Genomic DNA, 16,403 nt, shown 5'->3' on the forward strand with positions numbered 1-16,403 from the left:
ATTCACGAGCATTATTATTATTATTTTTATTAATTTAGTTTCTTTCTTTCGTTCACTCTCTCCCTTCTCCCTGAACTGGGAAGATTGAAGAAATTTGCAAAACAGTTGAAACACGCCGTGGTAGTCCGTCGCGCTTAGAATAGGAACTTTGTTAATCACCCATTTACATATTAATTATTAATAATTAATATTTACAATATAACATCACGATTATAATATACCTATAACAACGTGGTTTCTAAGCGCTCCGTACGTTTTTAATATGAATTCAAACCAAAACGATCAACTGCCGTCGCAAAGCGTCCCCCACAATCGCTATTCGATGTAACAAACTCTTCTCCGTTTCTCTACAGCCTACACCGCCCTAGGCATGGTGTATTAAGTATACTATATCATATCTGTCACGCAATAGTTTTTGCCTCGAAGAATTAATAAGTACATACGAATTATAAAGGAACTCAAAATCACAGGTGCATATAAAAGTCTTTGTCTTTGTTTTTTTCTTATCTTTCATTAAAAAAATATGTTTGTCGCGAATAATATATATGTATACGTTTCGCAGTGGGTTGCGGTTCGCTCGCCGTACACAAAGTACACATGTATGTACCTACGCAGCATTCAAAGAAACCTCGAAGACTCATATTTTCCTTCGGTATTCATTTGTTTGTTTGTTTTTTTTTAAATTTTATTACTCGCAATCAGACGCAGATCGAGTTGCAAACTTACTATGAAAATATTGTGATTAGGAACTGTGGTTTGATTTCAGGCAGGGCTAAGGTTGAAGGACAGCGTCAACGGCGCGCTTATGCGCGTCCTAACTGGCAGGTAGACAAGCGCGGGACCGAATTTCTTCTCCGAGCTGGCTGTATCCGAGGTACCATGGACAGCTTCGCATTCTTCTATGAGAAACGGTTGCATCACGGTCTTCTCGGGGTTGGAATTTGTGTCTTGCGGCATTGCATAGCTGGCCGGGATCTTTTGCTTGCTCGCAACGTCTCTCAAGGTGCGCGTCAACTCGCCAATCACGCTTTCCGATTGGTCGGCGGTTACCGTTCGGTGGTCTTTTCTTATGTGTTTTTTGATCCTGTTCAAATTCGCTGTCGCGTAGCCACACTGAGCGCACTTGTAAGCCCCCTGAGGCGTGACTTGTACCGCGGTAGCGTCCTCCGGTCTTTGACCCTTCGGAAGACCGTTCGAAGAAAGACCGACCGAGGCGTGAGGACTCGCCTGCTTCGAATCGTCCTTGGAATCCAGGTCGGTGCGGTCTTTGGACTCACTGTCTTTTTCGGAGGACGATTCGGGCCTTGAATTGCTGAATAAGTGGGGTTGAAAGGATGGAATTAGTCCCGAGAATTGGTGCTGAGTGAGTAAGTGATGCTGGAGCAATTCGGGCTGAGGAAAACCCTGCAGACATACGGGACACTGCAGCGTTTGCTCGCCTTCGATGCTGGTCCCGCTCTGAGGACTCGTGTGCGATCTTTCGTGGACGAAGAGGAAGGCGAGGACCGGCGTCGTGAAGGTGCAGTACGAGCACCGATAACTCTTCAGCGGCTGGTCTTCGGTCGACCCGAAGAGAGTCGATAAGACCTGATTTCCCAACCCACTGTAGTCCCCCGTCTTCATGTGCTGCGCCAAGTCTATACCGTTGGGTATCTTCAGGCTTGGATTTGGATGCGAGACTCTCGACGGTCCCGGTGTCCTTCCGCCACGAGGACCCGACTGATACTGCTGCTCTAATTCTCGCCACTTTTCGATTCCCGCCTTCCCGTGATCGCTGAGCAGATGTGCCTTCAGCCACTTGGTGCTTCTGAATCTCCTGCTGCAAATTGGACAGACCTCGGTGAAGTGAGTGAAGTAACGATGACTCAAGTCTCCGACTTGCTCCGGCTTCAGGGCTGGGTCTTCGTTGTTGGTCGTGTCGTTGTCCGCCTGCTTCGAGGAGTTGCTCGTCGATGGCATGCCTTCCTCGATGATGCCGTGAGTGTTGTGCTTGTGAACACGGAGGAAATACTTGCTGCAAAGTTCCTTGTTGCATATATTGCATATTACGCCGCCGATCTGGGCTCCGTTCTCTATCTCGATGCCGTGCATCCGGTGCATGTGTGTCTTCATGAAGTATTTGTTGCAGAGTTCCTTGTTACATATCTCGCAGTAGCTTGATGTCGGCATTATCAAAACCGGAGCCCTGCGTTCTGGAGCTTGAGTCGTTGGCGTCGTCGACGTCATCGTCGCCGAAGTGGTCGGCAACACGCTCGGCAATGACACCGAGGTTGACGTCGAAGGTTGATGATCTTCGGAAATGTGTTTTCGCAGTGCTTCTTGACTGGGGAATTCTTTCTCGCACAATGTGCTGTTCAAGGGGGTGCTGCTGTTCGGTGTCGGTGACTTCTCAGTGCCTGGCAAAGGCGACGAAACCGTCTCGTCGACTATGGCGTCGTGTTCCATCGCCATGTGGTTCCTCAGAGCTTGTCTGCTGTCGTAATCCTTTCCACAAATCGGACACGGTGCGCTTCGGCCAAACTCCAAACCATTCAATTGCAGTATCATAGTTTGAAGCTTTCGAAGATCTTCGCTTATGGAATCAGCCTTTTGGTCCGTCGTGTCTGCATCGTTGTCGTTCTTCGGCGAACCCTGCTCCTCGGAATCGTGCATCTTCTGACGATGTGCCTGATGCAATCCTATCGTCTGAAAGCGAATTCCGCACGGTTTGCACTCGTAATCTTCGCCAGAACGGTCGCCGGATTCTGAACTGTTGCCGCTGGTTTCACCTACGATGAGATTCAATGGGCTGGTCTGCACGTGATGCCACGTCGCAGCAGCTCCAGGATTGCTCGGCGATTTGTCATTGTCTTGAACGACAATGCCGTGTCTCTTCATTTTGTGTGTACGTAGAAAGTACTTGTTGCAGTATTCCTTGCAGCACACCTCGCAAAAAGCCTCAGGATTTATAACACCCAGTCTCTTGAGGCGGTCGGCGTTGAAGCCGGAATCCTTGGCCTGTTGTACCGACTGCGGAGAGAGATGCCTCGGCGCTGGCATGAAGGTCGTGTCCTCCTGTTCAACTCCAAACTCCTGCTTGAAGAGTCCTTCCATTGCACCCGGGCTCAAGCTGTGATGCGAAGTTTCCTTCTCATCTTCGACAGTTTGCGGGGGAAGCATTTGCACGTCACCCCCATCGGTCCCGTCACTGTTATGCACCTTTTGCTTGTGTTTCCTCACAGAATCCTCATTCTTGAATTTCTTCTGGCAGATTTCGCAGACCGCGTTTAAGCTCGGTGGTGCTTGCAGAACAGCTTGCGTCGGAGGTATCGAAACGGTTGGTGATTCCAGTTTGAGCTGCGGCTGCGACTGCTGATCGATTTTCATCCCTGTGGACAGAAAGGAACCCGCGTACGAGGTTCCGGTGAAGCCCGTCTCGCCAACCGTTTGCCCCGGAGTGTCGACGTAGATCCCGTGCTTGTTGGCTTTGTGTGTTTTCAAGAAATACTTGTTGCAAAATTCTTTGTTGCAGAGGTCGCAGTAAGCGTCGGGATTAAATATCCTGACAGGCGCAGGTCCTATTGGCGGTCTATTAGGAACCTGGCTCGCATCGGTTAAGGAGAAGTTTGGCAATGGAAGATACTGGGCCAATGCACCGGGGAAAGGTAAAGCTTGGAGGTGATTGGATATCGAGGACAAGGAGCCGGTTGAACCCGGAGGTAGCCAATCGTCGGTTTGGGATTGCAACTGAATCTGGTGTGGCTGCGACTGAACGTGACCCGACAACCACGTTGCTGCGAAATTTTTTATACCGATTCCGGACAGATTTACAGGACTTTCAGGCTGTTCCCGATGTGTATTAGATTCCTGCTTTATTTCAATATGCGAGTGAACCGGCGAACGCTGCGTATTCTGCCACGAAAAAGTGGAGAGGTTATGTTTACTGTTCAAGTGATGATTAAGCATTTGTTTACTATCAAACAATTGACTACAATATTGGCAGCGGAATTCGTTATTCAAGTTTTCGTCCTTTGACGTCTGATGGATCCGGTCGACCGTTGGCTTACCTTCGCTGTCTTCCGCAGCACCCTCCTCCTCCGACTCCTCTTCCCGATCATCGGTGATCAACGTTGCTGGAAATCGAACCGGCGTCGACTGCTTGCGCCGTTTCTTCGCACCAGCCGAGTCGGCGTCGCCGTGAGGCCGCTTCAACGTATCTCTCTCTTCGCCGCTTGATCCATCGCTGTCCGCGTCACCGGATTCCGGAAGTATAAGGCCTCGAGCCATCGTCGACGCCATTCCCGTGTTGCTACGCCGCCCTCGCACCTGCTTTTCACGCGAGGCCCTGATGGCCTTCAAATACCCTCAGTCTGCAAGTCAAAAACAAACGTCGTGACATTATCAACGATCGGTGTAATTCACCTGAAACGATACAAGTCGTCTACAAATCTCACAAGTCTAGAACAGGAATCGTGAGATAGCTGACCACATACTTTGGGTTCTTTTTCATGTTTCGAATGCGGTTGCACATGTCGTTTCTTAATTGGCACCTGACGTCACAAATATCGCGATTTTCTGTCAGGGGTGACGGGTGATTCGGTCGGGAATGATGAGTCAGCCGATAGCCCTCTAAATTATACCTCAGTCCCTGCACTTTTACTTTGTCACGCGATTCGGGAAAGCCACCGTCTAACGAAGCATTGTCGAAGCGTGTCCGTTGCTAAATTATTGCAACAGCATCGCGTCCGCGGACTGCCGACGATAAGTCGGTCAATTGATGTGCCTGTGTCTGCAATAACCACTTTACCGCGGGGAAAATATTTCTCACGTTGATGTTGATAGAAATTTCTATCAAGATCTTGAAAGGCCCGAGGTCGGAACGAGATCGGAAAGGGAACTTGGCCTCTCCCGGCAAACCTTCATTCAGAATCTTATGATGATTTGAGCCGGTGTGCGAAGGTTTTCGGCACATACCCGCCCACAAAGGGACCTTAACAAGTATTTCATCCGAAAAGGGCGAAGCAGAAAAGCAAAGGCGGTAGACAGGACGGTGAAAATGAAGCTTGGGGGAGGCGAAACGACACATGACTCATATGTATGTATATGTATACATATACGCCCTGTCATACAGATAAACACTACCCGCACTTTGCTGCATTGGCGGAGGAATTTTATTCGTTTCGCGGGATTAAACTAGAAATTCCCACACACATGCCCGATGAGCACACATGAGCCATCTCATATCCTTCTGGATGATATTCATACAATAGTAATTGGTCATAAATACCATTCAGGTAAGTTTGAAAGTTTTATCATATGCATTTCCATATGTCATACTGTAAGTGAATGACAAATGCAACAGCTATTCAGAGAATTTTTCTATGACTTCGAAGAAGCAGTGACAAGTTAGCCAGCTTCTGTACCCTAATTTTAATATGCTTAGCACTTTGCGACTGGATGTCTGTTAAGGCCCAAAGAGTAATAGTAATACCCACTGCTGATACGTCGAAGGAATAATCGTACCGTGATAAGACTGTACTGTCATAGACATTTTCGTACACCACATCAATTGGTTCGAAAAAATTATTTCGCATCACTGTTTGTTTGCTGAATTGATTGACAATTATCGTCATATGAAAAATCTCCGAAGCGACGATACCAGTTTCGGTGTAAACAAACCTGCACTCCGATTGTCAAAACCAAGATCCCTCGTTAGAGCGTGAAAAATGTCCGACTGTCAACCTCGTTAGCGTCAAACGGAAAATCAAGAAAGTTGACAACAAAGATTAGCCGTTACTGTGGCTGTGATATTTCGGGGAATACAGTCGACATTGATTCATGTTATTGGCAGCAAGAATTTATATCGGAAACTAAATCAAATTGTTAATGAACGATAAGCTTGCAAGAATAAAATTCGAAACGACTTATAACTAAATATGGAAGCAGATTTCTTTTTTTAAATCACGAAACCTTGATAATTATGTGACACGGGGTAGCGAAAAATGGGTGAATAAAACTTACGGTATAACGAAAAAGTTTCCTCCTTTATATTTCTCTGTTACCGTAATTTGTACAAAGTGCCAGTATAACTGAATGCGTCATGGGTGCAAATCAGTGGTGGAAACGAACGTGATCGCATCGAGAAAATTTGTCAGTGTCATTTGAGGGGTATAGTTGACACGTGGATAAATGAGTTCTCTCATGACAGGAATAAAATATTGACACTTCATAAAGCGTGCCGCGCTGCTTCACAAGCGGAGAATCACAATAACTGGCACCACTTCGCACAAAAACTATGAAACAGAACACAAGACGTTTGACTAAACCTCACGATCTTCATAGCAGGAAACATTGTACTGTTCCCAAGTACCGGAATTGTTTCGTCACCCGCACGTTTGACTTTTCCCCGCTTTGACGGTCGTCGTTAACTTTAAGTACGCATCTTCTTCGATAGCCTTCGCATCCCCGAAACCCGGTGTCAAATACAATATACTTCCAACTATGGAGTGGAAGTTGCGTGCGAAAGGTCACCGTGCCAGGTAGTCTGTCACGTGCGAGCCATGCTTGAACCATGTATGTGCCAAGTTCGATGGCTGGTTGGCTGGCTGGTTATGAATCCAGTAACGCCTTGCCAAGGTTTCCGGTATTGTAGAATTCATCAACTCCCCCCTCCCAATACCGAAATAAGGGCCCCGATCCCCAATTTTCCGCCGAGCCCCCACGGCCCCACCACTCGGCCATCATTATGCGTTTTCCCTGCATGCTGCAGTTCCGTGATAGATTCTCGGACTGATTTCCATCCCTATGGCGCATGAGCGCGATATTGCGAAATTATTATATTCTCCTATTAAACTCGAATGCTTAACTGCAGGCATTTACATAAATTTCAGGATATTCCTGGGTAGTTTGGTTAATTTTTTTTTCATCCAGGAAAAGTTTAAAAGATTTTAGAGGTTTTAAGTATGCATTTCTTACAACTTCGAGAATAAATTCGCCTCATTAGATCCTTAAAAGGTGAAAATTTATTGCGCGCAAAGTTTCTCACTTCATATTTATCACACAGTATACGGATTTGTTTGGTATAATCCACTTGCAAATGCCCACAAGTTGTCATAGAACTTTTTCAATAGCTTGATTTTTGGAGAAAATGTATCATTTTTAAGAATTATGACAATAAATGAGCTGAACTTCGGCATAAGATTTAGCGTATCTCACTTTCCGGTGAACATTTGGGCAAGATCCGGTGACAATGTGCGAAAAATACTCAACAAAAACAAAAATTTATTTTCAGGCCAAAATTGACATAAGGTTATAAAAATGCAAAAAAACTGAACATCAATTTTTCGGCCGTAAATGGCAACTTAAACAAATTGAGCCAAAATTTGCTTCTTTGGCGATCTTCTGTACCCACGTGCATAAGTCATCGATTATTATTTATATCAGAATTTAGATTTCTTTTTTTTATTGCATATTGGGCTTTTCTCCATGAAACACAATTCACCCGGTTGCTTATACACATTATATTACTCATAAATTAAGTGTAATTCTGACGCCACTCGCGTTATAGGGGCACATGCACTGATCTCCACCCTACCAGGTGCGCCAGTATCTGTTGCACGTCGGCTTACGCAACGGGCGACAGATTTTTCCGAAAAATATTCGTAAACAAGCCCGTATGCTCAAGCTTTTCCCAAAATGCGAAGAATGCAATGCGCTTAATAATAGCGGATAGAATGCCGAATAGAGGGTTCTGTGGGGTGGAACCAAAGGGAGGGAATCGCTATGCGATAAAAGGGTAAATTTGACAAACAAGTTGCAGTCGTCCTCGAAACTACAATTCTCCCCGTTTCCGTCTCTCTTTGAACGCGTTTTTCCCTATTTCGTACGTACGTCTCTCTTTCACACCTTTCGATGGCCCCCTATTGTTGGATGTGTACAATATGTTGCCAGGCGATTTGCTAACACAAAAACAACACCGCAACAAGCTCAAGAATTTCACGCCGCTCTACGGTGGACACATCGGTCTTTTCTCATTTCAACATGCCCGCGAACGTTTATGTGGAACAACAAAAAAATATCGAGAACGATTCGACGGACTTGACCGACCTAACCTACAGCTCCTCACGCTTTTTAGAATCATTTAACTGCACCAACTGCTCAAGGACAAGTTTCACCGGAGTATATAAATTCGAGTTTCCTTCGGTATTCATGTACAGAATTTTAATGTCGACCAGTCGAATGTAAGAACGTCATGTCACGAGATCTCAGCAGCGAAATCTCTGACAATCGTTCCTATATGAGGACATACAAACATCGAAATCTACAATAAGAGTTATTATGACTCAGCTTGAACCGTTATCGATTCGTCCTAATTATCAGAGGCCGAGTCGGCCATTATTTCAACAAACATCCCCCCCCCCCCCCCCTCCACCCATATTCCGTCTTTCGCCCCGCTATTTCCCATTTTTCCGTTTCTTTCGCCCATCCAGCGATAGCCCGGGGCTCTTGTCGTTGTAGACCTTCATAACAAAATACCGCTGCCTCGATATTATATACGACGACTCGACCAGGCGTGTAGGAGGAGGTTGCCGAAGGTGGCGGCGTCGAAGGGCCGAGGGGGAGTCCCGAGGGTGAGGCGTCTACTCTGTATCGCCCTTACACACGTATAAGGAAAACCGGGAACTCGCCGGGAACATTCCCCCCTCACGGAACGCGAGGGAAACAAAAGAGGAGAAAGACCCGGCAAATGAAATGAAAACGTCGAACGAGCTCCGCCTGAAAGTTCGTAATTCCGTAGATTTACGATATAATGCGTGTCCGTATCCCACCCCCGACCTTATTATTTGTACCACCCACCCCCCTCCCACCGCCCCCATATTCCATACCTCGACCCCGTGTGTATTATACGTATGTACCGACATCCCCCCCCCCCCCCCCCCCCCCCCCCTTCCTTATACATCCACCCGCCCGCTGCTCGCGCGCTTCTTTGCACCCGCCGAGCGATGGACGGACGGGGGACAAGAGACACAGTACGCCGTACCTCAATTTGACAGCTAGATGACAAGTTACCGACGTTGAGTGCCTTGCAAGCTTTTTATAGATTTTTCTTTATCCATACACCTTGGTTCACGCGAGCGACGTAGGCACGGAATATTCTACTCAACAGTCGGTACAATGTAGGGTCATACATGGAATCATCGTCACTTCAAAACAAAGAGAAGTGATTTTGGTTTGATTGCGTAAAATATTATGACAGTTGAAAATTTACGTACAAAATTTTGATTATGCGTAATTTCTTCTCATAGAAATTTTGTATTTTTCAAGTAAAAGATGTACGAGATGATACAATTTCGAAAGAAAATTGACAATTTTTTATGAAAAACTATGCATATTGACAATTTTTTTAAAGAAATAATACGAGATGTTGAAATTTCAGTGATAATTTGTATTTGTAGAAATTTTCACCAGGGTAATTAAAAGAAGTTGCGGTAACTCTCGACTAGAATGGAAAAAAAGTGGACTTTCGCATTTTGAAATCCACTTAATTCACAGCTATCATGCTTAGAGACTTGTGTAATAAGATTGGAAGTTCGACTTTGACTGGAATAGTACGCGCAGTTATAATATTTCGTCTTCCGGCATAGTTGACATTTCACCGGATTATAGTAATAAATAATTTAATACCAGCCACGTGATACATAAAGTGTTATTGTATCGCGGTCTGTTCAAAGGTGAGTGATAAAAAAAATTGTCAACAGATTTGTTGAATTTTTATCAGGTATTCGTAAATTCTGTAGCCTATAACTTCCAAATGTCTGCATATCCGGATACGTTTCGGTAGTCAAGGAGAAAAATGAGGCGGAGAATTATGGAGAGACATTTGACGAGGTTGGATTTTGGTCGTCCCTCCATTTCCTTCAAATTGACGCTTATATACACATAATATAATTGTCATCGCGTATAAGCCCGAGTTCTCTGGTTGGACGTGCGGCGAACTGTGGACCAAGACATGAAATTGGCGTCATTTGCTGATTTTCGTTAACGAATTTCATTGTCAGATTTCCTCGTTGTTATCGAAATATAACGAAAACCACGGGGTGGTTCCCAGCATGCTTACGAAAAACGGTAAAACGGTTACCGAGGCAATATTTCACAAGCACGTGACAAATAAAGTCTACAAAAACCTTAAGCATGTCAACAATTGCCGTATAGTCAGTTTCGGCACTCTAGAAAAGGTTAAAGTTATTAATGAACTACTAAATTGGCTGTGAATTGTATTTACGTACCTAATTGGAAAGCGTAAGTGATCGTTCTAATCAAGTATCTCGTATACAGTAAACCATCAACGCCGATAACGTCATCCTCTAATCACGTGTAGTTTAACCTGTCCACTCAAAACTCAATAAAACACGGTTACGCACAATTTATTTCGGATCAATTGGACGCTGAAAAATATATATAAGTTGAATTAACGTCACACACGTGTGCAGATAATGCCACTGACATCTAGTAAGTATAATATATCAATAGTTGACCGAATGGTTGGCTGTCGGGGTACCTAAGGTCTTCAATTATATTGCAGATCTGATAGCGAGCAACCGGAAGTGATTATAATCCAACGGTCCTTACGTCGCTGGAGCCGCGGGTTCTATGTTTATTCGTCGTGGCCGTCCACGGTACCTACTTGTTCAAGTATCGCAGAATGTCCCGCTTGCATGCGAAATTATTAACCAGTGGAGGAAGTCGAGCTCACGTGCCAAAACTTGACGGCACGAAACTTTGAGTTGTTTAAACTCTGTAGACGGCCACTCCTCCGCATCGGGGCGAACTTTCATGCTTCACATTTTTCCGAGGCACGATACGCCCACGAAGCGGTCGAAAAACGGTTGCAAAAAGACGGGGTACCACATGCCCGCGATATATAGCAAACTGTATATATATATATATATAGAGAGAGTCGATGGCGGAGGCGAAATCGTATACATATTTCCGAAAGAGAATAGCGACGCTATGTAGTTGGCCAATGATTTCATAACATTGCAGTTCAGCGGGAGGTTTTGTCGAGCAGTGAACGATGTCAAGTTAATGGAATCGTTGGAGATGAATATCTTATCAGAAGAGGTTAGATAGAAAAGGCGCGAAACTTTCGCAAGCGCGATGTATGAGTAATAACATATGTATAACCTATTGTATTATAAAGAGCGGAACAGACGCCAAAATTGGATACCGTCGACGCGTTCTATTACATTTTTACTAACTGGCTGGTGCCTTGAATTTTGTAGACCACCTTCGAACAGTCGATAAACATTAAAAGAGAATTCTGGCGATAGAACATCGGCATTTTAGAGGGTGGATGAGGTTCAATCAATATTTAATTCTAATGTCATAGGATTAATTTTCTGACTGGCTAAAGTTACAGGTATAGACTGGCATGTAGCCCTCTTTTATTAAACCTGGACATCACCGCCTGGACAACAGTTGTGTCGAATGTATCGATTCCGCCCGCCTTTAATGCCTCCCTGTTCACTGTCTGTTTAAATCAATTTCAATGCGCGACCAGTCACGTTAAAAGAGACATACGATATCATAGGTTATATTTTAAATAAGAGAAGAGAAATGTGTCAATAAGCAAGTGTACCAATAGAGCAACGTTCCGACCTACCGCAAACTAATCCAAGGTAACCTTTGCCCAACCTAACCTATCCAATCTTATCCCAACCCAACTACAAATTACTACTTAAACCTCTCCTGTCTTTCTTACTAGCGGGGATGAAAACGCGGTTATAACCGTTGGACAATTCCAACGCTTGCAGTGAATTCTCTTCGGTTAATGCCGCAGGTCTTTCGGTAGTAAGAAAACACGAGAAAAGAAAAAAACGGAAATAGATTTCCGACGTCGGATGAGCAGGTTATAGATAGAAGCCGAGAGCCAAGAGGAGGAAGATGACACGTGAAAAGGGCGAGCGAAGGAGCCGGAAGAAACGGGTGGTGGGTAATGCAATAAAAATTGTAAAGCCTGAAACTGTCCGATTGTGCTGCTGTGTAGTATAGGGCCATGTGGAGTTTAGGCTGTGAGGCCTATTGATCGGTGCTGGACGCACTTCGGCGCCCGGCACACGCGCATTCGTCTTCCCGTAAACAAGACAAATATCGTCATGCCAGCCCTGTAAACCTCCGTCGCCTCCCTCCGCTCCGCTCCAAAAAGTCCCCTCGGTTTTCACCCACTCCCACCCCTCCTCCCAGTCCTCCCTCCTTTCCTCCTGCCATGCCGCCTCAACCGAACCTCCGGCCCCTTCCGCGCCCTTCGCCGGAAGCCTAGATCTCCTATATACCGCGACCCTCGCGAGCCACTCCAAACCTTACATACCACCCACACTATATTTGAAACTATAGCAACGCGAAATGAAACCCACCCCCCACACCCCCCCACCCCACCATTTCCCTCCGCGGGTAAAATTCGGATCGGGAACGAACGGACAATCAGATTGACCGACTGATATTGCATGTGGTGGTGACGACCACGGCGACCGTCCTGGGCCTCTCCATGCCCTCATTCGCAACCAGGATATATTATACCTACATCGATACACATATACATTCGTATATGTGTTATGTGCGTAAATACATATATGCATATATATATATATATATATATATATATATATATATATATTTATACAGATATATATTTCTTCTCGATATAATGTTCAGGCGTATCCGCAAACAGGGGTCCGTGGGTGCGGAATGCCGGAAGTGACGTCACTCGTCGATTAATTTCACACTACTTTGACAAATTTCAAATCTTGATTTTCGGGACTTTTGTTAATTGTAATATTACGTTTAATCGAATCTTTTTCTCCCCCCTCCCAGGTATATACGATACATGATTTCTGTACTCATATGCATATATTCACGTTTTACAGATCATTGCAAATGCTATCTCGTTTTTTTTTCTTATTGCTCAATTAAAGCCCTTAAAAAAATCTTAACGTACAGGACGCCTGCATTGGTTCATGGATATGATTTGAGATACTGAGTTGACGACAGCAAGCGTTGATTAAAGTGCGTTTGGGTAAAGGATAAGAAAGATGGGGGTCTAATGCCGGTAGATTCTGCAATGGAAGACAGAATGGAGAGAGAGAGAAAAAAGTGATAGCGCGAAAAAAATTTGTGAAAATGAAAAGTAAAAATAAAAGCCAGTCGCACCGCACGCCACGCCCTTCTATAAAAGCATTCCCAGTTGGTCATCCCCTCTCCCCCTCCCCCTCAATTCTCTCGCCCCAATTTTATTTTCCTTCTTTCTCGGAAAATCGTTACCAAATTAATTTCGTTCGTTACTGGAGAGGAAGAGGGAGAAAGCGAGAGGGAGAGAGAGAGCGAGAGCAAGAAAGACAGAGAATGGAAAAAACTCGGCTTATTAATACACCGAAAATAAACCGTGTATTGTAAATACAGTCACATCGTCGAACTTGGATCGAATTAATTGTTATCGATGTAATAATCAGAGCAATCTATGCGTACAACGTTTTTGCACGTAACGACAACGTTTTTGCTCAGAACGAACTAAACAACGCTTGTATGACTTGTTTGTGTTTTCTCTGTTTCCGTTCATCTCGCAACATGTTTAAAAATCGATTGCGCACTTATCCGCTGAAGGTAAGCGCTGTACGGGAAAATCGGGGCTTATACTGTTAATGGACAAGTTGGACCTGCAGAGACACTCTTAAGCGTCCGGAAGTTGAAACAGCTGAACGTGTATGGTTGAGTCGTGCAGTTATAGGTGTGCAGACAACGAGGAGTGTTTACATCAGGTGCGCGAACGAGGTTGAGGATCGGGCCGGCAAATAAGGGGTGTTTTGGCGTGATCTGCGCACGGCGCGGCGTCAGATGAACCCACGTGTCGCGTTCACATGCAAAAGACGTCCAGTGGCGGGACGGACGCGGACGCCCTCGACGATCAGCAGGGAACACACAGTCTGGCTTGGGAAACGCATCGGGGAAGAGGCGGCGTCGCAGCAGACTTGCGTCTACTTTTCTCTCAACACTAACAATAATATCAATAACAAGAGCACCGCTATTTCGTAACGATTAAAAGCCAGCACTTCGGTTACCGCGCGGCTTTCAACGACCAAACCGATTCAATCGAACCGTTATTATCAATGCTTCGGATAGACCAAGTGCGGCTTACGCGTAACGATGATATTTATTTTATCGCAATGTCTGAATTCTTTCAAAAATCGAAGCCACCCTGAAACTGCACAATGCTTTCGCTGATTCAACTTGTCTCTAAAAATTTTTACTGTCTGAATACGGGGAATGTATGATAACGATTGAGTTAAATAAGCAAATAAATTTGGAAATCCTTTGCGTTCGACAGTTACTGATAGCTCGACGCCGACGTGCAAATCGAGCGACAGAAAAAACCGCATCGATAGATGGACACACCCGTTTTATACAGACTGGTGTGTCAATTACTTTTTCCTCTGATCAGAATGAAAGAAATTATTTCCCACAAAGCTATGCCCTGGTTTTTTAGTTCTCTACTTGACGCTTCATAGTATAAATTGTATTTTCTGTGTTCAAGTTTTTTTGATCGCTCGTTACTCGCCACCTGCTTCGAAATTTACAAAATTCACATTCATCTACCACTTTCGGCTTGAGGGGTTTTCCATTACATTCAAAAAGTTGAATGAACAAACTACCGGGCAATATATAATTGCGTCACCGAAACAATACACCGATGATTTACTATCAAGCGTCTACAGAATTCTAACAGAATCAGTGCCTATGTAGGCATAATAAAACGTTTCTCCACTTTTCGTATCTTCTTGTTTCTATAGCCAGGCACGCGTATTTTAGAGCACAAAACAGTATTTGTTTACAATTTATCATATTCTCTCACAAACGAGTTGATCCCTGTTTAAGAACTGCATAGTATTGCAATCAGTTTTACGGACTCACCGCCACTTTTTATCAGTCCGATAAAAATTTCGTCCACCCTCAACAACAACAATAAACAGTAGCACTTCTGTTTCTTCCATTATTTCTCTGTCTTGATTTATATAATTACTTGCTTATTTTCCCGCGGTTTACCGTGTTTATATTGAATACGCATAATTTTACAGAACTACAGTTTATAAGATTGTCTTCGCGGTTTAAAACATTTAAATATTATTATTTCTAGTTATTATCGTTTTTCTCTCTTTTATAAACTTACAACATGTCGTCGGAACGGATATTCGTATTGTAAACGGACACAAATCACCTGTCGCAAATACGAATAACTGTAATTGATTGTCACACGATGATGATCATTGAATAAGAACAAACACCACATGCACCAAAAAACACAAAAAACACTTCGGCAGGCAAGTAGATAAAGTTATATTCAAAAAAAGAACATCAAGAGGGAGTTAATCACACTGTGTTTCAGTATGTCAATGTGAATGTGTGTGTGTTTGCGTGCGTGTGTGTGCGAGGAGTGAGCAACATAACCCAGAGTGAGAGATTGAAGGGGTGCACGTGTAAAATCAGTTCCGTGGTGAGGGATTAAAGTGTGCAAAGTGTTTGAATACATACTTGAGGGTTTTGAACGAAAACAAGGGGAGGAAATAAAAAGTGACAAGACTATAAGGGAGAAGTGAAATCGGGGGAAAAAATTTTTTTAAATTACCAACAAACATATGACTATTTTTTCTTTTTTTCTCAACAAACAAAAACTAAACGGAATATCATTTCTTTCTCTGTTGCAATACGTAATTGTATAACAATTTGTGACAGTTGTGCGTCGGCTACTTACAATTGTTTTGGCCATCATGCCACGATAGCGGCCATACTTGATATGAGAAAGTATCCCCACATTGTCCGCCAGGCCGTCCACTAATTCTACCTCCCCTCCCCCTCCCTGTCCCTCGACGCCCCCGCAACCCCCACCGATCGTACGCGACTGAGCCTGGCGTACGAACTACCCCCACGAGCCTCCGAGTCCAGGAATGGCCTCAGCGAGGGGCGCCACCGTTCCACAAATTCACGTCAAAATTTGTCTTGGGCAGCTTTTTATATCATGTTTCTTTTTGTTCTCGTTCAAATAAAGGTACCCTCAAAATTTTACTACGAATCATCGATCTGCTTCCGGATATTTTACAACCAACTGTTCATTCGCAAACTTATTAAATTAGATATTTTTTATTAGATCAACCCGTCACGTAGCAATAATCTGCACAGCTTCACCCTGTCCGGGATAAATCGCACATCGAAGAATATAGAAAACATAAATAAACGCAAGCTTGAATAATAATTACATACTGAAACGAGGAAAGTGAAGAACGGTCAAAGCGTACGGGAGGAGGGGGGGTAGGGATTAGATTTGGGGGGCAGACGGTTCGGCGACTGACCTAAAGGGGCGCAGTCTACAGCGGCACAGG

At 44.4% G+C, this 16,403-nt stretch overlaps 1 protein-coding gene across 1 annotated transcript; it reads right to left on the reverse strand.

The window, feature by feature from the left end:
• Positions 1-348: 348 nt before the first annotated feature.
• Positions 349-15,846, reverse strand: LOC124411141 (zinc finger protein 423). The gene is made up of 3 exons (XM_046890062.1): positions 15,779-15,846; positions 3,424-4,349; positions 349-3,342 (listed from the first exon to the last, which is right to left on the reverse strand). The coding sequence occupies exons 2-3, from the start codon at positions 4,276-4,278 to the stop codon at positions 763-765; spliced, it is 3,435 nt and encodes a 1,144-aa protein (XP_046746018.1). The 5' UTR covers positions 4,279-4,349; positions 15,779-15,846; the 3' UTR covers positions 349-762.
• Positions 15,847-16,403: the final 557 nt, after the last annotated feature.

The sequence above is a fragment of the Diprion similis genome, chromosome 10, assembly GCF_021155765.1.
Source record: "Diprion similis isolate iyDipSimi1 chromosome 10, iyDipSimi1.1, whole genome shotgun sequence".
In the NCBI taxonomy this organism is placed as follows: Eukaryota; Metazoa; Arthropoda; class Insecta; order Hymenoptera; family Diprionidae; genus Diprion; species Diprion similis.